This window comes from Myotis daubentonii, chromosome 1 (genome assembly GCF_963259705.1).
Source record: "Myotis daubentonii chromosome 1, mMyoDau2.1, whole genome shotgun sequence".
Taxonomy (NCBI): Eukaryota; Metazoa; Chordata; class Mammalia; order Chiroptera; family Vespertilionidae; genus Myotis; species Myotis daubentonii.
In genome coordinates this window covers 100,876,576-100,901,088 of record NC_081840.1, presented here as the reverse complement: position 1 = coordinate 100,901,088, position 24,513 = coordinate 100,876,576, and the positions used below count along the sequence as shown (strand labels likewise).

The following is a 24,513-nucleotide window of genomic DNA, read 5'->3' as shown; positions in this document are numbered from 1 at the left end:
TTTTATTCTCTTCTGATTAGGTGTTTTTTGCTTCCTCATATTCTAAAACATAAATTTGATTCTTGGAATCCTCTGCTCTACTGTTGAATCCCTCAAATTATTCTTTATTTCAGGCAGTGTATGCTTAATTTCTGACTGGTCCTTTTCCATGTTTTTGGCATTCTCACTAATATCTTTGAAAGTCTTACTAAGTCCCTGGAAGGTCTCATGAAGATCCTTGAGTAATTTTATAACCGTGATTTTGAACTTTGTGTCCAGTAGTTTGCTTTCTTCCATTTCTTTCATTTGTGACATGATTCTTTGTCTCCTCATTTTGGCTACTTCCCTGTGTTTATTTCTATATATGTTGGGTAGAGCAGCTATGTTATGTCTCCTGGAGTTAGTAGAGTGGCCTTGTGTAGTAAGTGTCCCATAGTGCCCGGCTGGTCCCTCTAGGAGCACTCCTGTGTGGACTGTGTGCTCAGTCTTGTAATTGAGTACTGTTGGTATCACTGGGAGGAATTGACCTCCAGACCAATTGGCTGTGAGCACCAGCACCAACTATAGTGAAAGAGCTTCTGTGCAGGAAACACCCCTGTGGAGCAGGACTTGCTTCAGTAGGGCTATGGTGCTCACTGAGTCTGCCCTTTGAGTGTGTCACTTATGGATGTATAGAGTATGGTCTGAAGCTGTCCACTGGGTGCACTGGCTCTCGGGCCTCCTGGGAGATGCAAAGTCACCCACTGCCCAGTGCCACCTGGCAGAAACTACAGAGAGATCTGCAGATGACTGCTATTTGTATTGGGCTTGGAAGTGCCCAGGTGAGGCCCAGCTGTGAAGCAAGACAGACTGGTGCTCGTGCCAGGTCTTGGACCTTTTATTGATAAGTTTTGGGCACGCTGACACCAGCTGTAGCTTGTTTGAGAGATTTTAGCAAAGTCTGAAGCCTGAGCCAGGACAGGCCATTCATATTGAAAAGCTGCTGCAAACAGCTTGGGTGGGCTGCAAATTGGATGGGGTGGGGTCTCAGAATCATAGGGTGGAGCAAATAGTGTGCTCTAGGTTGATGGGGACTCAGATATGTTTGCCAGTCAGCCCTGGGACAGGGTAAGTTTCAGCATAGGAACAGTGACCCCTATGAGCACTTCTGTCTGGTAGAAAGCTGGCCCCAAGTTCCTGTCCCAATGCCAGACAATCCAGGTCAACCAGGTATTTGTCTAGGTCCCCCAACGCCCTCTGACACTATAGCTCAGAGGAAGCAAGTCCGAGTATGTTCCTCTTGGGCCCTTTAAGAGGGATACATGGGTCTCGAGCAGTCTGCATGTCCCTCAGCCACAATCCTAGTGGTTTTTACAACCTGAAGTTATGGGGACTTCTTTTCCCAACTCTGAGACCTTGAACTGGGGTCTGGTGTGGGGCTGGGACCCATTTCTCCTCACGGTGGTCCCGCAGGGACAGTATCCCCTTGGGTTAAAAAAAAAACAACAAAAAAAAAACAGCACACATGGGTGTCGGACCAACCCGTTCTTAGCCTCTGCCCCTCGAGCAGTCTCAACATGCTTTCTTCTTTACTTCTCTAGTTGTAGGACTTTCATTCAGCCAGCTATCAGGTGGTTCTGAATGATGGTTCTGTATTTTAGTTATAATTGTGATGTGGTTGTGGGAGATGGCAAATACTGGCATTTACCTACACCGCCATCTTGGTTCTCCTGAACTGCTTATTTTCTTAATCTTCTTATAGCTAGAATCCTAATCTTATTTATGTACCTTTAGTTGGTACGTGATAATGCAGATCTTCGCTGTGAACTTCCTAAGTTGGAAAAGCGACTGAGAGCCACAGCTGAGAGAGTGAAAGCTCTGGAGTCAGCACTGAAAGAAGCCAAAGAAAATGCATCTCGTGATCGCAAACGTTATCAACAAGAAGTAGATCGTATAAAGGAAGCAGTCAGGTCAAAGAATATGGCCAGAAGAGGGCATTCTGCACAAATTGGTTAGTAGAACACATAAAAACTTTATGTGCTGTGGTGGTGGTATTTGTCTGTTTTTATTTTCTAACTTTCCAAAGAGTGGCATTGTTAGGAAAGCAGCATAGAGTTGAGTAATAACCACATAAAGAGAACAAGAAGATAAATAAGAACTAGACAAGCAAGCAAGAATGGTCAGAGGTAGGAAATAAACTATAGAGCAATGTTACTAAAGCAAAAGGAATGGCAAAAAAATAAGTCATGCTCCCCTAAAACCTACCCTAAATGCCTAGCCTTTGAAACCCCTTAAAATACAGGTTCCAGGGTATGCTCTCCTTCCTGAAAACTTTAGGGTGACCCTCATCCCCAGGGTGACCTTCCCCCTTCCCCAAAGACATGCATCTCCTAAACTCTAAGGGACCCCATGAGGCTTACAACCAGGACAGCAATAGGCAGTTCATCCCAGGCAAACTCCCTGAGCCTTCCCCCAAAGGCCCCCTTTCCTCTCACTTCTTAGTGAGCCAAAGCAGCCCAGCCTGGGCTCATACCTCTACCTAGTTCTTCTCCTGTTATCCTAGGCCCATGTTCAGCAAACTGCGGCTCAAGAGCCACATGCGGCTCTTTGGTCCCTTGTGGCTCTTCCTAAGCCTTAGGAGTACCCTAATTAAGTTAATAACAATGTACCTACCTATATAGTTTAAGTTTAAAAAATTTGGCTCTCAAAAGAAATTTCAATCGTACTGTTGATATTTGGCTCTGTTGACTAATGAGTTTGCCGACCACTGTCCTAGGCCCTTCCTTGTTTCACTGTCCCTAGCTTTAATAAAAATACTCTAAAATGAAAAGTCATTGGCAATATTTCATGCTTTAGTATAACAATTGATGTGAGAAAATGATGTAACTGAAAAGTGAGAGAGAGGAATTTAATGAGAGGGGGGAAAAAAGAGAAAAACAAAACACAAGAATTTGTGGTAAGTAAAGAAAGACAAGAGACCTAAAAAATAGTTACAGGCATGTTTTAAGATTTATTCTAAAGCCAGTTTTTGGTTTTTGTATTAGCTAAGCCTATTCGTCCTGGGCAACATCCAGCAGCTTCTCCAACTCATCCAAGTGCAATTCGTGGAGGAGGTGCATTTACTCAGAACAGCCAGCCTGTGGTAATACGAGGAGGAGGCAAACAAGTATAAGCATGACACATTACCTACAGGTTTGTAGTTTATATCTCGCTTTTGAATTATAACTGTAAATGGAAATGTTCAACCATTGATTGTTAAACATTTTTTTTAGATTCTCACATTATTCTCATGATTTATTTATTTTTATATGTTTTATTAATTTTGAAAGAAATAGAGGGAGAGAAACATCGATGTGAGCTTAAAACATCGATTAGCTGCCTCCTGCATACTGGCGGCTCCTCCCACCCCTTCCCCCCCCCCCCCCCCCCCACACACACACACCCCAAGACCAAGCCCACAACCCAGGCATGTGCCTTGACTGGGAATTAAACCGCAGTCTCCTGGTTCATAGGTCAACACTCAACCACTGAGCCATACCAGCTAGGCCAAATTTGTGTTCCTAGCATAGCACTGGATCACTTGAAAAAGATACTGCTATTAACTGTTTCCTTTTATTGGATATATAATTTAAGTGTGTTAATTTTTTCCATACTTGAAATTTTTCCAAAATTGAAATTTCTATATATGAAATTCAAAGTATGATTATCTTTTTTACACCACCTCATCTTTTAGATTATTTTCAGAAGATTCCCAAAAATAGAATTTTAAGAAAATGTGAACATTTTTAAGGCTCTTGAAAGATTATACCAAGTTGCATATTAGACAAGGATACTGTCTATTTTGTTGCATCTTTGCAGGATTGAGTATTAATAATTTTTAAGCTTCTGATGTGATAAACCAACATAAGCATTTCATTGGTTGATTAATGAAGTTGGATTTTTTTCCTATATTTATTGCCCACTAGTATTTACTTTCTTATGAGTTATTTCTGTGTCCTTTTCCATTTACCTATTGAAAGCGATTTTTCAAACAGATGTGTGAGTTCTTACACTTTTTTGGTTTTTTTTAACTATGTAAGTAATACTTGTTACTTGTAGGGGACTAAAGACTATTACAAAGTAGAAAGATAAACATCTCTTGAGATACCACCCAGTATATTGTGTTTATCTTTCTAGAGCTTTAAATTAAAAGGTTTAAATTGTTGATGAATATTTAATAACATACTATTCCTGTTCTACATATGCTACTTTGTAACCTGCTTCTTTATCTTAGTAATATATTCTGAACTTTTTTTTCCTACAACTTGATTAGTTAATAGCTGCTTGATATTTCATCATTTGGAGGGAACTCAGATTTTAATTCTTTAGGAAGTCCTGGATGCGTAGTTGTTTTGGAAACTAAAAGTACTAGATAATTATTAGGCTTAACTTGTTTCTGACGAATATTAAAATCTTTATTTTAATCTTGTTTATACTTTCACATTTTATGTAACATTGGTTCTCAATTTGAATGGAGAATTAAGCAATATTCTGGAGGATTCACATTAAAATTTAACATAATTTTTTGTCCACACCGTATAGGATTTTTAAGATAGTGAAAAGAGCTTGGATGTTGAAGTTCTGAGTTTGAATCCTGACTTTTCAACTTACATGAACTTCAAGTTACTTTTTAAATAATTTCTTTCTCATTTTGACTCCTTTTAAAATTTGTTAACATAAAATAAATTATGCATTCATGACCTGTTAATGTATCTTTAAATCATAACATTTTTCTTCATAGCCACAATATTATCACCAAAATATTATTAATCATCTAGCAACTAAAAATATTTTTAATATTATCTAACACCAATCTATATTCAGACACCTCAATTTTTTAAAATTCTCTAGACCAGTGATTTTCAACCTCTTTCATCCCATGGCACACATTAAACTAATTACTAAAATTCTTTGGCACACCAAAAAATCTATTTTTTGCCAATCTGATAAAAAAAAAATAGGTATAATTTTGATTCATTCACACCAGATGGCTATTGCTGTTTTGGTTGTTGTCACTTATTAGTTTGATAATGTAAGGGAAAAGAGTTCAGTGCCCCTGACTAAAGAGTGATTGCCTGCTTTAAAAATTGCCATGCAGGAGGCACGTGATCTATGTTTCTCTCTCATCAATGTTTCTACCTCTCTCCCTGCCTCTCTAAAAATCAATAAAAACATATTTTAAAAAACACAACAAGAGTTAAGTTCATATAGCATCTTAGCAACATTATAATGAAACAGTGTTGAAAAAATATTATTTAAGGTCCTGCTATATTTGAGCTCCTTTATTAGTAAAATGGAAGTCGTTCTTAAGAATTATACAAGTTAAAGTGTAATTACCTACAGATACTTTTCTAGAAGTGGGAGGTAGGCAAGGAGCCTTTTAAAGCACAAATATAGATGAAAGTTCATCCTTTTTTTGATACTGTGCTCAGATCAAAATTCATATGTAAACTTTGAACTCTTATCTCCTTAGCAGAGAAGATAGACGATGGCCTTTGTTAAATATAGCTAGGTTTTAGCTTGAAAGTAAAGTGCTAATAAGGCAGTTTAACACATGAGTGAGATAGCTAATGTGAAGTAAATATAAAAGTATAAAGTTTACAGGCTTGTCTCATTGTTGGTCTAAAAATAATAGTTCTTACTTTTTTTTTTTTTTTTTTTTTTTAACTCTTAAACCATGATTGAGGCACATAGGATTTACTTAAGTGATAAATGACTGGGAAATTAAAAACTTTTGTAGAGAAATTTTTTAATGTTTTAATTATCAAGAAAAACATTTTAAAACACTGGATTTATTTTAGGGAATTAATGGCAATGTATTAATATTACTGATACCTTTACTACTCAATTTTATATGGCTGGTCTTCTACCTTATATAATACTTTGAAAGTTGAGTTTTTCTTTTAAACACATAGGTCATATATGACCGTATCCCTGTCCTTCTCTTCTTTTTTTTTTTTTTAATATCTTCCATGTATATAACATTTCTTGTTAAAGGTCCTTAGCTTAAGAAGGTCACTAACACTGTCTACACCTTTCCATCTTCTTTTTAAAAAATATGTAATTCATGCATCAGCTCACGCATAGCTCTCTTAGGAAGAATAAAAACAAATGAAGGCTGGGGTGACCTCTTTTTTAAACATTGTACTGCTCGTAAGTAGCTCTACTTTTGAAATAAAAGAGAAGAAATCAAATCATTTAAAGTTGCCATTTTTTAAAAATGTTGTGGAATGTGGTCATAGCTATTGGCCAAAGTGTTTTTAAACTATTCGTATATTTTATCTACTTTGTTTCTTTCATGCTTATCTCAAACACAAGTTTTATGCGAATGAAATATTTCTTTTGTTTTCTCCCATTTTCAGGTGTTGTGAGTAATTGAAGTATGAAGAAGACATAATATCAAGCAGAGTCATTCAGTAACTATAAAATTTACCCCTGGGAATTATAGAATTACAGCAATTTTAAATGTATAAATTATACCTGGCCTGTACAGCTGTTTTCTGCCTACTTTTCTTGTAAACTCTGCTGCTTCCCAACAAAACTTAGAGTGCAATTTTGGCTTCTTAAGAGGGAAAAATGACAGTTTACAACTGTGGCCCTATTTATTACACAATTTGTCTTTTGTGTCTTGCATTTAGTCTTCACTGTGCCAATCTAACTGTATCATAAGATTATGCTTTTTGTACTTGTTTCTTTATGTGTGGTTTTAATCTCAAATTACTTAGCTGCTGTTACTTTTCTTTTTTTTCTTATTAAAGTATCTTCCTTATTTTAGGGGAAAATGTAAACACATTTAGATTAAACTTCTTAAATTTTACCACTTACAACACTACATGCCCACACAATATATCAGGTCAATACTACAAATGATTTCAGAGTCAAATTTATTTGTATCTTTTCTGATGTTTGCTTCTAAAAACTACTGTTTGAGCACTGAAACCATAAAACTGTCTTAGTAGTCATTTGAGACTGAGTAAGGCTACTTAATTGTTATTTCATGAAATTCCTGTTGCTGAATTTTCTTGAATAGAAATATTTTACAATATCAAAAACAAATACCAGTTTTCAAAAGAGTTTGGAGATGGAATTATATTTGCCTTTTTTTCAATTCTATAATCAACATAGCTTGATGGAATGAACATTTCCTGCTTCAGATTTTGGAGAATCCACAGAGTCTGGGGATCGGCCATGGCCCAACACCCTGAGGCCACAGACAAGTGCGTGTGGCCCCACAGTTGCAGCCCAGCATCCCAGGATGTACAAGCCTGATGCTACCCAGCAAGCCTGAACCTGAGCCCCTTACAACTATCCCACTGACTTTGATGGGGCTCACCTGGCCCCACCACCATGATCTGACTCTCCTGGATGCACCAGCTGGCCATCACGACCCAGCATGCCTGACCTAGTGCCCCTTGGACAACCATCCTTACATCCTTGCACCAGGCCACACTGTCATTACTACCTGGCGCCCCTGGAAGACCCAACCTTGCTGTGCCTCTGGTGGACCTGCTGCTGTGACCTAACATGCCTGATCTGGTGCACTAGAAGACTGGACCTACTAATTGGGGAGACAAAGAAATAATCCCCAAGAAAAGGAGGAATCAACACAAGGAACTAAATGAAGTGGAGGCAATTTATCAGATACAGAGGTCAAGGTAATAGCCTGATGCTACCCAGCGAGCCTGAACCTGTGCCCCTGACAGCTATCCCACTGACTTTGATGGGGCTCACAAATTAAAACTTCAAGCAACTTAATGAGAACTATAAGGAACTCAGCAGGAAATTCATAAGCATGAAAAAGTATGTAGAAGCCATGAATAAGACTCAATTTGAAATGAACAGTGACGTAGCTAGAAGAAGGAATACCTGGGAAGAAACTGAGAACCAAATAGGCAAATTAGAGACAAGGTGGAAAAAATATCCAGAGTAGCAATTAGAAAAAAATAAATAAAAAGGGTAATTTAAGGGAGCTTTGGGACAACATAATACTTCCAAGAGCTTTCTTATGAGACTTTGGAATTATCCCAGATAAAGACACTACAAAGAAAATTAGTTGATATCCTTGATGAAAAGATGCTAAAACCCTCAACAAAATATTAGCAAATCAGATCCAGCAATATATTAAAAAGACCATACACCATGATCAAGTGAGACTTATTCAAGGGATGCAATGCTGGTATAGTATTCACAAATCCATCAATGTGCTATCCTATATAATAAAAGCCTAATATGCAAATCAACTGAATGGCAAAATGACATGTGGAATGACCAGTCACTATGATGTGCACTGACCACCAGGGGACAGATGCTCCACGCAGGAGCTGCCCACAGGCCCAGGCCAGCCAAGGTGGGGGTCTCCTATCGCCCCACAGATGGGTCCTGATCACTGGCCAGGCCTAAGGACCCCCCCCCCCCCCCATCTGTGCACTAATTTCATGCACTGGACCTCTAGTATTACATGAATTGATAGACGAGAATCACATGATCATAGAATTAGATGCAAAAAAGCATTCCACAAAACCCAACACATTTTTTATAAAAATTATCAGCAAAGTGGGAATAGAAGGATCATACCTCAACATAATAAAGGCCATATATAACAATCCTACAACGAACATCATACTCAGTGGGCAAAAATTAAAATTTCCCTTAAGAACAAAAACAAGACAGGGATGTCTGCTTTCACCACTCTTTCTCAACATAGAACTGGAAGTCTTAGCCAAAGCAGTCACACAGTAAGAAATAATTAAAAGCCATCCAAATTGGAAAGCAGGAAGTAAAACTCATTATTCACGGATGTTAGGATATTGTTAATAGAAAACCCTAATGACTCCAACAAAAAACTCGATTTAATGGATAAATTTGGCAATGTAGCAGGATACAAAATTAACACCCAGAAATCCATGGCATTTCTTTATACACCAATAATGAACTCTCAGAAAGAGAAACTTTAAAAAAGAAAAAAAAACCCTCTTACCATTGCAACAAAAAAAATTAAGGTACTTAAGAATAAATTTTACCAAGGAGGTAAAAGGCATATATTTGGTAAACTACAGCTTTTGAAAAAAGAGATAAGAAGATAGAAACAAATGTAAAAGTATACTGTTCATAGATTGGTAGAATTGAAATGTCCATACTATCCTAAGCAATCTATAAATTCAATGCAATCTCTGTAAAAATATCAACAGCATATTTCACAGATCTAGAACAAGCACTCCAGAAATTTATACGGAACCCTGAATAGCCACAGCAGTCTTGAGAAAGAACAAATTTGGAGGTATCATAATACCAGATATCAAGTTATACTACAAAGCCACCATAGTCAAAAGAGCCTTCTACTTACACAAGAATAGGCATATAGATAATTGGAAAACAAAGAACTCAGAAATTGACCAAGCCTTTACACTCAAATAATACTTGACAAAGGGAGCAAGAGTATACACTGGAGTAACAACAGTCTCTTCAATAAACAGTGCTGGTAAAATTGGACAGGTACATTCAAAAAAATGAAACTAGACCACCAACTTACACTACACACAAGAATAAACTCAAAATGCATAAAGAACTTAAATGTAAGTCGTGAAATCATAAAAATCCTAGAAGAAACCACTGGCAGCAAAACCTCTAACATCTCTCATAGCAATACATTTGCCAATACATCTCCTAGGGCAAGGGAAACAAGAAAATAAACAAATGGGACTACATCAAAATAAAAAGCTGTGCAGTAAAAGAAACCATCAAAAAAATGAAAAGGGATCCCACTGTATGGGAGAACATATTTGCTATTGATACATCTGATAAGGGGTTAATTTCCAAAATATATAAGGAACTCATACAACTTAAAAAAGAAAACAGTCCAATTAAAAACCGGGCCAAGGACCTAAGAAACTTCTCCAAAGTGGCCACACAGCTGGCCACCAAACATGAATCAATGAACAGTGCCACTAATGAGAGATGCAAATTAAAACTACAAAGATGTAGCTTCTCACACCTGCCAGAATGGCTACCATCAAGTCAGTAACAAGAGCTGGTGAGGATGTGGAGGAAAATGAACCCCAGAACACTGCTGGTGGGAATGAAGACTGGTGCAGCCACTATTAAAAACTGTGCAGTTTCCTAAAGTTAAAAATGGAGCTACCGTTTGACCCAGTGATTCTAGGAGTATACTACGAATCCCAAAGCACCAGTCAAAAAGAATATGTGTGCCCTTATGTTCATAGCAGCGCAATTGACAACAGCCCAGGTGCCCATCAGTAGACCAGTTGAAAAAAAGCTGTGGTACATTTACACAGTGCAATACTATACAGTTGTAAAAATAAATAAATAAAAAACAACATCTGTATTACTGTTTGAGACAGCATGGAGGAACCTGAAGATGATTATGCTAAGTAGAAAAAGCCAGTCAGAGAAAGACAAGTACCATATGATCTCACTTATATGTGGAATTTAATGAACATAATAAACTGATGAATAAAATAAACCAGAGGCATGTAAACAAGGAACAGACTAATGAATGTCATAGGGAAAATTGGAGGAGGGGGAGATGAACACCCTGCTTCATTTCAGTGAGCTTAGTAGTTAATATAAGAATTGAACAAATATTAATTTGTCCACTTAATATACTGAAATGAATTGAGATATATAATTAAATTTTATATTATCTACTGTATTGGCTGATTTAAGTTTATAGACTGGAAGTTTAGAAAAAAAGTGGAAGAACCAGATAAATATATGGTAAGTTTATAAATATTTAGGTAATTTTTGGTCTCAAGTTCTTGAAGTACTTTTAATCTCCTTCACTAATTCATACACTATAATTTATATCTTACCCTGGAAATAGTAAATTGTCTGCAAGTCACTAACCTCAAATTATTTTGTTGGTTTTATCCCATAATTTTAAAATTAGTACTAAATGTACCTGTTTTGCCACCCTTTCCTAAGTTGATAAAACTAAGTCAACAGTTTATTTTAGGGAGCTATAAAAGTAACAGGGAAGGAGATTTCAATATTTGCTTCATCAATGAGGTGGTGACTCCCAACTGTTTTAGCAGAAATTTGCCTAGAATGGGGATATAATGGTTTCAGTCAGCAGAGAAACTTGGGAAGTTCTGTGTTAGGATCTGGCTGGCAGAATTTACTTTCTGAACAAGTTTTATATATAGATATTTGTAATAAATTTGGATCATAGTCAGAAAACTCAGATCATAATTGGCTTATTTTTCTATTTCCTTAACTATTGTAATTTCCACTTTTATATAATTTTGATTTAAAAGGTAAATTTATTTTTTTAATAGTAAAAAATTTTTGCTGTTGTAGTCTGCATCCTTTAAAATGATTGTGTTCCTTTTAGGATTGATCAGAAGAAACACTCCAAAAATTGACATGAAACATTGCAGCAAGATTAAAGTAATGCAGTTAACTTTATTTTGTTTTCAAATGAAAATTTGCTTCTTTGGCAATATTCATCAATGAAGCAGAATTTTTTTCCTCTTTGTCTGAATATGGGAATTTCATTCTTGTTACATGAATCACGGGTATTGGAGCTGTGTAACTGAATTGTAGCTAGCATGTGGTTCAGAATATACAATGTTAGGTTTTTAAAAATACCTGAATTTTTTATTTATAATTTCAAACTTTCACAGCAGTGTACAGAGAATTTCATAAATTTGTTTTCAGTGAACTCTTTTTGCTATAGGTTATTAGACATAGTGTTTACTCTTATAAATGAAAGTTTCTGATCATCTAAAACATTGACACTTCAATTTTCAGTGTTTCGTTCTGAATATATTAACGTTCCTCTGAATGGTATTGATAAATGGTTCAGAAGAGTAACTCAGTAAAGTAAAAGTAATATTTATTCATGATAAGCAATTAAATTATTTGCCTAACTTAAGAAAACTACTGTGCATAACTCAATTTGACACAAGGCGATAGAAGAGTCCAAGTTTACCTGTGGAATATATTGGTTTATTCTCAGTGTTTGAAGATATATTTGAAGATAATTGATTTGGGAAGATGCCATATAATTTTCCTTTTTTTTTTTTTTTAACCTGCATGCAGTAAATGTGTTTTATGTTTAAATAAAGAGGAAAATTTTTTTGAAATGTAATGACTTCTTTAAAACTTACTTGATGAAGTATTAGGTTGAGTTTGGCCTTCAGTCTTGACAGAATAATGACTAATATGTCACACTGGTATATTTTGCTTCCTAATGCATTGCATATTCTTTGGACAGCAAGCATTAAATAAGTATGCTGGAGAGCTAGAAATGAATGGACAGTCTCATTATATTACTTTATTGTAGTTTATTCTGTTCATCTGAACCTGACTTATTAACATCAGAAGCACTAAAGTCATTCTTCAATGCTCATTCATATCTAGCTGGAGAAAACTTTAAAACTTCCTAAATTCTAGCAGTGATTAGGACTTTTTTTATCTTTTAAAATTATTTACTATGGAAATTTTTAACCATATATGAAAGTGGACAATAAATAATGAAGCTCCAAGTACCTATCACTCAGTTTCAACAATTATCAACTCATGGCCAATCTTGTTTCATTTTTAACCCCACTCTTGTGCACACACCCCATATTATTTTGAACCAATCCCAGATATCATATGCTTTTATCCTATATAATAAAGAGGTAATATGCAAATTAACCCTCACAAGGTGGCTGCCTCCAACCAGGCTGGCAGGGGAGTTAGTGAGGGGGTTAGTGAGGGACGACCAAATGACTGAACAGCAGGTTGCGTGGGAGGACCAAGCTGGCAGGGGAGCTGTGAGGAGCGACCAGGTCAGCGGGGGGGGGGGGGGGGGGGGGGGAGACAGTAAAGCGACCAGGCTGGGGAGGGGGGAGTGTGTGTGCAGTTGGGGGCAACCAGGCAGGGGAGCGATTAGGAGCCAGTAGTCCTTGTGAGAGGGATGTCCAACTGCCGGTTTAGGTCCGGTCCAACTGGCAGTCGGACATCCTTCAAGGGGTCCCGGATTGGAGAGGGTGCAGGCTGGGCTGAGGGACATCTTCACCCACCCACATGAATTTTGTTCACTGGGCCTCTAGTTTATAAATAAATATGTATTTCTTAAAACAGTGAAATACTATTATCACAAAAAATAATTTTTCTAAATAATTTTTTGTGAACAGTGTTTGAATCATGATCCAATTTAAAATATTGGATCTAACATTATAGTTCCCCTCCATCAATTTTTTACTTTTTGCCTTGAAATTAATTTATGAAGAAAACAAGGTTATTTGTCCTGCAGAGTTTACCAGATTTGTTGATTTCATACCTTTGATATCGTTTAACATACTCCTCTTCCTTATGGTATTTCTTGTAAATTTGCCTTTGGAATCAGATTTAATCATTCATGATTTTGTTTTGTTGGAGGAGGCCAGTATTACCTCATAGGTGGTGGTATTCTTCCATCAGGTGGTACATAATATCTAACTGTCTCATTGAATTATTAGCCACTATTGATGTTACAGAATGCCTAATCCATCAATTTATTAAAGGCTGAAGAATGGCAGTATTTCAGTTCTATCATTCCTTCATTGCCCTCATCCACTATTTGGCTACTTGATGGTGTAGCTTATAGAGGAAAAATTGGATAAATGCTTGATTCTTTCTCTTTATTTGTGAATTTCAAAATAGTTGCTTCATCATCTTCCAATGGTCACCAGTTAGTTGTGCATTTTCTCCCTTGATTTGGTTACTTTATGAACCTCCAAGTCATTTTTTTTTTCTTAAGTTTAAATAGAATCTTAAGGTTTACTTCCCACTCTGCTAACATTACCAGGACCTCCAATGTGCTTCTGGCTCAGTAATTTCAACCATGTCAATGTAGTGTTCTGTGGGATGACCAGATAGCCAGATTTCTTCACACTATTATGACAGAGTTAACATGGCTCTGGGCCAAAATTATACATGTGTTGTCTGCTACATGTGAATTGCTTTTGTTCCTCTTGTCATGTGATAAGCACATTTACTCTTTGCTGGCAGTGTGAGAAAGGACAGTATAGCAGTTGTAGAGGCTTCTGTGTGGCCTCTTGATAACCTGTATCCCACAGGCTAAAGATGTATGTGTGGAGTCATGACAGTTATTAAGCATGCCAATTCTGGTTATACATACAGAGACAGAAATGACACCAGATGGGTCCACAGAGCATATGCACTTTAATGTGACCACTTATTACATACATTTATAACTTGGCCAACACTCTGTTTACAATATCTCCACATCCTCCCCTCATGATGATACTTCAGGTCTTGGGGTATCAATATTGCCTTAGACCCCATGTCCAATGGCCCTCCCCCAGATTATTTTGTTAGTCCCCTTCAATGTAAAAGGCCATAATTACTTTGGGCACAGGATGGGTGAATGTTTTAGTCTGTACTTGCTCTTTTGCAAGGAACTTCCTCCTGGGTAACCAACCTCTTCATTTGGTGTGCTCTGAGTTGAAAAACTGACTTGGGTTACAGCACGGGGTCATGACTTTTTAAATTAGGGCAACTTGCCCAGCCAATGTGGCTCAGCGGTTGACTGTCAACCAAGGAGCCAAGAAGTTACCAGTTAGATTCACCGTCAGGGCACGTGCCTGGGTTGCAGGCTCGATCCCTAGTAAGCATTGTGAAGGAGGCAGCCAATTGGTGATGTTGCTCTCACTGATGTTTCTATCCCTCTTCCTCCCCTTCTAAAAATTAATAAAAACACTTTTAAAGTAATAATGAAAATAAATCAGGGTAATTCCCCTTAACATCTTTGTCTTTCATCACTGATATTCTGATGATGAATGCTAAATAGCATCATATTTGGCTTCCTGTCTATGTTCCCTGAAATGTGCTGTGTTCTATTAGCCATAGCCGTAACTTGGTTCAGTCTCCTTAGCTGCCATTCCAGTCCTGATGCACATTGTGATCATGGTGTCCATCTGGCTTTTATTGCTACAGGAGCTAAAATTTTATCTCCATTGCTATCAGCAAACCTAGTTTTACAACAGCTGTATCTACCATCAACCCTGCCTTATTACAGAACCAGTACTGAACCTTGCACTTAACCAAGTGATCAAAGTTAATGTCACCACTTTGTTCTCAACCAAGTGATCGAGGTTAATATCACCAGTAATAAATGTGGATGTCTTGTACCCAAACTATGTGATGAGGGCATTTCACCACTGTATTCTTCCCCCAAACCCATAATCTCGGTCTAATCATGAGAACAAACAAACCAAATAGAGGGACATTGTACAAAATGCCTGAACGTTTCATGGTCATGAAAAACTAGAAGAGATAAAAGGTCACAAATCAGGGGAAATAGAAAACAATGCACCCTGGCCAGTGTGGCTCAATGGTTGAGGAGTACAGGTATAGGCTCTTTCAGTAATTAAGCCTAATAGGAACCTGCAGTCAGGCAGACTTCTAGGTGCTTGAGACTTTTGTTGACGGCCCATGGTGCTGGTAAAAGCTGACCATGGTGTGCAGCTTGGTCCTTTCCACATGCACCCAGGCCCAGCAGAGGGATCCACAAGCTGCACATTGCAGATTACTCCAAACAGGTTGCCCAGGGCCAGACACAGGCAGTGTCTGATAAAGCTCTGCAATGGAGTTGCTCCAAAAAGACCCAGAACAAATACAAGCAGTGGCCAACTTCAGACAATTTAGCAGGATCCAATAAGGTTCACAAGCAGCATATCCACAGGGAAATCTAGGCCAAAACCAAACCCTGCTGAAGCGAATTTTGTTTCATGTGATCAGCAGCTTGCATGCTGTGTTGGTTGAGCCTCACTGTTAGCCAACCTGAGGGTCAATCCCACACATGAATGGGCCAATAGAAATCGAGACTCAATTACAAAGGAGGATCCACATAATGTGCTCAAGAAACATTCATAAAGTACCCAGTCAGGTGAGCATAATGGCTGTGCCACTGAGTCCCACAAGAATAACTACTGCATAAGGTCACTCTACCAAGATTTACTATGTAACAGAGAGTTACATAGTTAAAAAAATAAAAGTGGTCCAATACTTGAGCGTTGACCTATGAGCCAGAAGAAAGCAGATCTAATACATAGAAACAAACAAAGAGGCAGCCAAAATGGGGACACCAACATGCCCTAATTGAAAAACAAAGGATTCTCCAGAAGAAGAGCTAAATGAAATGGAGGCAAGCAATTTATCAGATATAGAGTTCAAAGTAATGATGATAAGGATGTTCAACAGAATGAAAAAGGACATAGAAGCCATAAAGAAGGGCCAGTCAGAAATTAAGAATGCAATCTTTGAAATAAAGACTACACTGGCAGACTGGTTGATGTGGCTCAGTGGTTGAAGCATTGGCCCATGCACTGAAGGGTCATGGGTTCGATTCCCAGTCAGGGACACCTACCTGGGTTGCTAGTTCAATCCCCAGCCTCAGCCGGGCACGTGTAGAGGCAACAAATTGCTGTGTCTCTCATTGATGTTTTTTCTCTCTCCCCCTCCCTCCCTCCCTCTTGCTTTCTACAAATCACTGTGAAAAATATCCTCAGGTGATGATTAACCACCACAACAACAACAAAAAACCACTGGCAGGAATAAACAGGTAAGATGAAGGGGAGTATGGAATCAGTGATTTGGAAGTCAAAGTTGAGAAAAACACCCAATAAGACCAGAAGAAAAAAAAGAGATAGTTTAATGGGCCTTTTGGACAACATCCACATCACAGGGTTACCAGAAGAAGAGAAAGAGTAAGGAACCTGTTTGAGAAATAATGGCTGAAAACATCCCTAACCTAGTTAAGGAAAAATACACACATGTCCAGGAGGCATAGAGAGTTCCAAACAAGATAGACCCAAAGCAGCCCACACTAGACACATCATAATTAAAATAGCAAAGACTTAATGGAAAGAATCTTAAAAGCCCCAAGAGAAAGGCAGCTAGTTATCTACAAGTTAGCTCCTATAAGACTCAACTAATTTCTCAATAGAAGCATTTCAGGCCAGAAGAAATTGGCATGAAATATTCAAAGTGATAAAAAGCAAGGATACTTCACCCAGCAAGGCTATCATTTAAAATTGAAGGAGAAATAATCAGCTCCTCAAACAAGAAAAAGCTAGCGGAGTTTGTTACGACCATACCAGTATTACATGTTAAAGGGTTTGCTTTAAGAAGAAGGAGGAGGAGAGAAGAAACAGAGTTAGATAATTGAAAAAATAAAAGTGGTACAGCTGGTGTACCTCAGTGCTTGAGCATTGACCCATGAACCAGGAGGTCATGGTTTGATTTCTGGTTGGAACACGTGCCCAGGTTGTGGGCTTGATCCCCAGTTGCGGGCATGCCGGAGGCAGCCAATCAATAATTCTTGTCATTGATGTTTCTATCCCTCTCTCCTTTTCCCTTCCTCTCTCTAAAATGAATGAAAGCATGTTGAAAACATATACCTATAAGTAATCACCTTAAATATAAATAGCTTAAATGCTGCAAACAAAAGACATAAGGTAACTGAATGGATAGGAAAACAAGACCCATATATGTATGTATGTATATGTGTGTATGTATGTGTGTGTGTGTGTATATATATGTGTGTGTGTATATGTATGTGTGTATATATATATATATATGTGTGTGTATATATATGTGTGTATATATATATATATATATATATATATATATATATATATATATTGTCTTCAAGAGCTCCATCTCAGATTGAAAGATACAGAATAAAAGTAAAGGGATGGAAAAAGATATTTCATACAAATGGAAAGGAAAAAAGGCTGGGGTAGCAATACTTGTATCTGACAAAATAGACTTTAAAACCATGGCTATAGTAGGAGACAAGAAGGACACTAGAAAACGATAAAGGGAGCAATTCGACACGAGGACATAACCCTTGTAAATATTTCCTCACTCAACATAGGAGCACCTAAATATATAAAGCAAATCTTGATGGACATAATGGGACAGATTGACAATATAAAGTAGGAGAATTTAACACCACATTGACATCAATGAGTAGATCTTTCAGACAGAAAATCTATAAGGAGATGGTGGCCTTAAATGACACTCTGGATCAAATAGATTTAATTGATATCATCAGAGCATTCCACCCCAAAGCAGCAGAATATATATTCTTTTCAAGTGCACATGGTACATTTTCTAGGATAGTCTACATGTTAGGACACAAAACACATCTCAATAAATTTAAGAAGTTTGAAATCATATGAAGCATATTCTCTGACCTTAATGCTATGAAACGTGAAATCAATCACAAGAAAAAAAACCTGAAAAACACACAAAGACATGTAGGCAAAATAACATGTTATTAAACAATGAATGGGTTAACAATGAGATCAAAGAAGAAATCAAAGAGACCTTGAAACAAATGAAAATGAGAACACAACAACCCCAAATCTGTGGAACACAGGGAGAACAGTCCTAAGGGGGGAATTCATAGCATTGCAGGCCAATCTCAAGAATAAAGAAAAAGCCCAAATAACCTAACTTTACACTTAAAGGAACTAGAAAAAGGAAAAATCAAAAACAAAAAAACAACCTAGAGTTTATATAAGGAAGGAAATGATAAAGCTCAGAGCAGAAATAAAGGAAATAGAATCTAAAAAACAATACAAAAAGTCAATGAAACCAAGAGCTGGTTCTTTGATACGATAAACAAGACTTACCTTTAACCAGATGTATGAAGAATTAAAGAGAGTTGCTCCAAAGAATTAAAATTAGTAAGAACTGACACCACAGAAATACAAAAGATTATAAGAAAATATTATGAACAACAATATGGCAAAAAATTGAACAATATGAGGAAAATTGATAAATTCCTAAAAACACAATATTTGAAAACAGACTGGAAGAATCAGAGAATATGAATAGACAGATTACAACTAGTGAAATTGAAGCAGTAATGAAAAAGCTCCCAACAAACAAAAGCCCTGGACCAGATGGCTTTACAGGTAAATTTTACCAAGCATTCAAAGAAGAACTAACTCCTATCCTCAAACTATTCCAAAATATTCAAGAGGAGGGAAGACTCCCAAGCTCATTTTATAAGTCCAACATTATCCTAATTCCAAAACCTGATAAAGACACAATAAAGAAAGAAAAATTATAGGCCAGTATCCCTGATGAACATAGATGTTAAAATCCTCAACACAATATTAGCAAACTGAATCCAGCAATACAATGAAAATGTCATACACCATGCTCAAGTGGGATTTACTCTGGAAATGCAAGGTTGTTACAATATCTGCAAAACAATAAATGTGATACACCACACAAAAAAACAAAATGAAGGATAAAACCCACATGACCATATCAACAGATGCAGAAAAATCATTTGATAAAATCCCACACCCATTTGTGATAAAACCTCTTAGCAAAGTGGGAATAGAGGGAACATACCTCAATGTAATAAAGGCCATATATGACAAACCCACAGTCAATATCATACTCAATGGGCCAAAACTACAAGTGTTCTTCTTAAGATCAAGAACAAAAAAGGTGTCCGTGTTCACCATTCTTATTCAACATAGTACTGGAAGTCCTAGCCACAGCAATCAGACAAGAAAAAGAAATAAAGGCATCCAATTTGTAAAGGAGGAAATAAATCTGTCACTATTCACAGATTACATGATATTATATATAGAGAACCCTGAAGATTCCACTAAAAAACTAGAACTAATAGATGAATTCAGTAATTACAACTGAACTGCTAAATGAATTCAGTAAAATAACGGGATACAAATAAGTATCCAAAAATCAGTTGCATTTTTATACACCAATAATGAATTGTCAGAAAGGGAAACTAAAAAAAAAAAAAAAAAACAACCAAAAAACAAAAGAAAACAAAAAACACAACAACCCCATTTGCAATTGCTTCAAAAAGAATAAAATATCTAGGAATAAATTTAACTAAGAATGTAAGACTTGTACTTGGAAAATTACAAGATACTGAAGAAAGAAACTGAAGAAGATACAAATAAGTGGAAACAAACTGTGTTCATGGATAGGAAGAGTTAATTAACATAATTAAAATGTCCAAAGTACCCAAAGCAACCTCCAAATTCAATGCAATTCCTATCAAGATACCAAAGGCATATTTCACAGAACTAAAACGAATATTTCAAAAATGTATATGGAGGTGTGTGTGCTCCCAGACCATGTGCCTGCAGCACCCTCCTGCAGGAGTAAAGATAATTTCCTTGCAAAAAAAATTTTTTTTTATATGGAACCACAAAAGTCCCTGAAATAGCAACAGTGATCTTGAAAAAGAAGAACAAAGTGGAGGACTCACCCTATCTGATATCAAGCTATACTACAAGGCCATAGTAATCAAAACAATATAGGCCCGGTTCCTGGGGCGGCCAGTGGCCAGGCACCCAGCGTTCTGGGCGGGAAATAAAAGTTGACCTACCGCTCTGGCTCTGATTCTGGGCTCAGTTGGCTGGGGAAGCCCTGAGGGCCTTCCGCCCTCCTGTATCTCGCCAAGCCACCCTGGCTGTGGGCACCTGTGCAGCGAGGGGCGGCTGGGCGGCCACATGAAGGTCATGTCATCTGATGGGAGCCGGCTTCACAAGATGCTCCCAAGGAGCTACGCGGGCTGCGTGGTGCTGGACTGCCGGCCCTACCTGGCGTTCGCTGCCTCCAGCTTGCGTGGCTCGCTCAATGTCAACCTCAGCTCAGTGGGGCTGCGATGGGCAGCGCCACTGGCAGAAGCTGAGCAAGGAGAGTGCCACGCACAGCCTGCTCACCTCGCTGCTGGCCTGCCTGCCCGCCCCAGGTTTGCTTCCTCAAAGGCGGGTATGAGACTTTCTACTCAGAATATCCTCATTGTTGCATGGACATAGAACCCATCTCAGAAGAGAAGATTGAGACCGAGAGAGCCCTTATCAGCCAGTGTGGGAAACCAGTACTCAGCATCAGTTACAGGCCAGCTTATGACCAGGGCGGCCCAGTTGAAATCCTTCCATTCCTCTACCTTGGAAGTGGCTACTATGCATCCAAATGGGAGTCCCTCGCCAACCTGCCCATCACAACCCTGCTGAGTGTCTCTTGGGGAACCTCCGAGGCCTGCAAGAGCCCCCTACACTACAAATGGATCCCCTGGAAGACAGCCACAAGGCTGACATTAGCTCCCACTTTCAAGCAGCAATAGACTTCATTGACTGTGTCAGGGAAACAGGAGTCAAGGTCCTGGTCCACTGTGAGGCTGGGATCTCCTGTTCAGCCACCATCTGCATGGCTTACCTCATGAAGACCAGGCAGTTTCACCTGAAAGACGCCTTCGATTACATCAAGCAGAGCAGGAGTGCAGTGTTGCCCAACTTTGGCTTCATGGGTTAGCTCCTGCAGTATGAATCTGAGATCCTGCCTTCCACACCCACTCCCCAGTCTCCCTCCTGCCAAGGAGAGGCAGCTAGCTCTTGCTTCACAGCCCATTTGCAGACACTGAGCCCTGATGTGCAGGGTTCCTACTACACATTCCCTACCACGGTGCTGGCGCCAGTGCCCACCCACAGGAGGATCTCAGAGCTCAGCAGGAGTCCCATGGCCAAAGCCACATCCTGATAAAACTGGATAGGGGAACCACCCAGCCCCAAGAACAACTGTGATTTTGTTTTTTAAACTGGTGGACATTTCATACCCGTGCAATACTGAAGACCCCCCTCATCCCGCTGCCCCAGTAGGACAGCAAGGGGTCACCAGGCTTGCAAACAAACTTTAGACTGACCTTGGGGATAGGTTCTCGGGAACAAAGGAAGGCCAAGCCATTATTAGAGCACAGCTTGTGCTGACTACTGTACTTCCAGACCCCCCTGCCTTCTCAGGAGTGTCCAGTCCTGGCACCTCAAAATTCACCTTTTCATTTCAAGCGTAAGGCAACAAACACCTGCAGCAACATGGGAGAAAGCAGCTGCTAGACCGGGAAAAAAGGCAGTTAAGAAGCCAATTCATTCTGAAGGAAGCACAGTTTCCCTCATATCTTTCTGAGATTCCATCTTGGGTCCCACAGACGCAGTTTGTTGAAAAAGCGAGATGTTGACACTTCTGAGTTGCCTTTTCACTGTGGGTTCTTCCCTGACTTTGGACTTTGGCATGACTTACTCACAAAGGTGCCCCAAAATTCACGCAAGAAGTAATTTTGATAGAAAACACAGGCTTATAATTAAAAATTGTAAAATTTTTATTGATTCATAAAGTATATAGTATAGGGTTATGTATGGAATAGCATATCGGGTAAATGGCCTCCACAGCTTTGCTGTCACATATCACTCTTTTGTTGAAATTTTCCATGACCGTTTTGCATAAATGTGGCTGAATTTTGATGAGGCTCATTTTCATCTTGATGGCTTGGTTAATTGATAAAATTGTCACATTTGGGGTTCACAAAATCCAGGAGTGATTGTTGAGAAATAAATGCATCCACAACGTGTCACTGTTTGGTGCGGATTTTGGGCTGGAGGCATCATCAGACCATTCTTCTTTGAAAATGCTGCCCTAACAGGTTTGGCTCAGTGGATAGAGCGTCAGCCTGTGGACTCAAGGGTCCCGAGTTCAATTCCAGTCAAGGGCATGTACCTTGGTTGTGGGCACATCCCCAGTGGGGGGTGTGCAGGAGGCAGTTGATCGATGTTTCTCTCTCATCGATGTTTCTAACTCTCTATCCCTTTCCCTTCCTCTTTGTAAAAAAAAAAAAAAATCAATAAAATATATATATATAAAAAAAAAAAAGAAAATGCGGCTACTCAGGCAATAACAAAAGAGTGCGTATGTGCCAGCAAAGCTGTGGAGGCCATTTACCCGATATGCTATTCCATACATAACCCTATACTGTATACTTTATGAATCAATAAGAATTTACAATTTTTAATTATAAACTTATGTTTTCTATCAAAATTACTTCTTGCGTGAATTCTGGGACACACTTTACTTGAACCTTTCTTGTTACACCTCTATTCAAAGCAACTCTTATGTCATTTTGAAGAGAGTTCCTTAGACTATAAACCAAAAATCACCCATTTCATGTGGTAGTGTGGGGGGGGCAGGAGAAAAGGGTACCTACTGTCTGGGTCACTGTCATTGACATGATCTTTTCCCCAGCTTGCCATCCTTATATGTGCTTGTCTCATCTCTTGTGACACTTGTTTTTTCCCCCACCTACCCCTGGAGATTGTCTTCAAGATGTTGACTTCTAGGATTTGTAGATTTCACAGTGTGGTACTACTTTATATTTTGTCAAGTTATTTCTCCAGGGGCAATAATATTCTAAAATTCATATGAATGTGAAGAAAAGCATTATGTTATTGGTTGTCATTGTCATTTTTTTATAGTTTTAAATAAAAGTAGTAAAAGTAAAACAAAAAACAACAGCAACATGGTACTAGCATAAAAACAGATAATGGAACAGAATAGAGAGCCAATATATAAATCCATGCCTTTATAGTTAATTAATATTTGACTAAGGGGGCAAAAAATATAATGGACTATTTAATATATTGTGTTAGAAAAAATGGACAGATATTTGCAAAAATGAAACTAGACCACCTTCTTAAACAACACAGAAGAATAAACTCACAATGGATTAAAGACTTAAATGTTAGACATGAAACCATAAAAATTCTAGAAGAAAGGATAGACTCTTGGCAATATCTTGTAGCAATATTTTTTCTGACGTATCTCCTTGGGCAAGGGAAATAAAAGAAAAATGAACAAATAGGACTACATAAAAGAAAGAGCTTTAGCATAGCAGAGGAAACCATCAACCAAATGAAAAGACAACCCACTGAATGGGAAACGTATTCGTCAATGATACATCTGATAAGTGGTTAATATCCAAAATTTGTAAAGAACTTATAAACTCAACACCAATAAAAACAAACAATCCAATTAAAAAATGGGCAAATGACCTGAATAGACACTTCTCTGAAGGGATCATATAGATGGCAAATAGATACATGAAAAAAATGATCGTCACTAACCATCAGAGAAATGCAAATTAAAGCCACAATAGGATATCACTTCAGACCTGTCAGATTAGCTACCATCAATAAGTCAACAAAAAAGTGTTGGCAAGGATATGGAGAAAAAGAAACCCTTGTGCACTGTTGGGAATGTTGATTTTGTACGGCCACTGTGGATAGCAGTATGGAATTACCTCAAAAAATTAAAAATGAAACTTCATTATGAACCAGCAATTTCATTTCTGGGAGTTTATACAAAGAAACCCAAAACACTGACTTGAAAAATATATGCACCCCTATGTTCATTGCAGTTATTTGTACTTACCAAGGTTTGGATGCAGCCCAAGTGTCCATCAGTCAATGAGTGGATAAAACAGCTGTGGTACATTTACCCAATGGAATACCACTCGGCCATAAAGAGGAAGGAAATTACCCTTTGTAACAGCTTGGATGGGCCTGGAGAATATTATGCTAAGTGAAATAAGCCAGTCAGAGAAATACAAGTACCTTATGATTTCACTCATATGTGGAATTTAATAACCATCTGAACTACCAAGCAAAATAGAGACAC

The 24,513-nt window shown here is 38.2% G+C and overlaps 1 protein-coding gene and 1 pseudogene across 4 annotated transcripts in view; both read left to right on the top strand.

The window, feature by feature from the left end:
* KIF5B (kinesin family member 5B) overlaps positions 1-12,106 on the top strand; it is an 83,292-nt gene extending 71,186 nt beyond the window's left edge. For 3 of the 4 annotated variants that reach the window (XM_059712635.1, XM_059712623.1, XM_059712641.1), the window contains 3 exons: positions 1,753-1,969; positions 3,003-3,150; positions 6,360-12,106. In XM_059712635.1, the coding sequence (XP_059568618.1) occupies positions 1,753-1,969; positions 3,003-3,130 (345 nt within the window). In that variant the 3' untranslated portion in view covers positions 3,131-3,150; positions 6,360-12,106. The remainder of the gene's footprint in view (positions 1-1,752; positions 1,970-3,002; positions 3,151-6,359) is intronic. The other variant, XR_009454775.1, reaches the window with a different exon arrangement.
* Positions 12,107-17,624: 5,518 nt separating this feature from the next.
* Positions 17,625-22,649, top strand: LOC132243049 (dual specificity protein phosphatase 5-like; annotated as a pseudogene).
* The last annotated feature ends 1,864 nt before the right edge of the window (positions 22,650-24,513 follow it).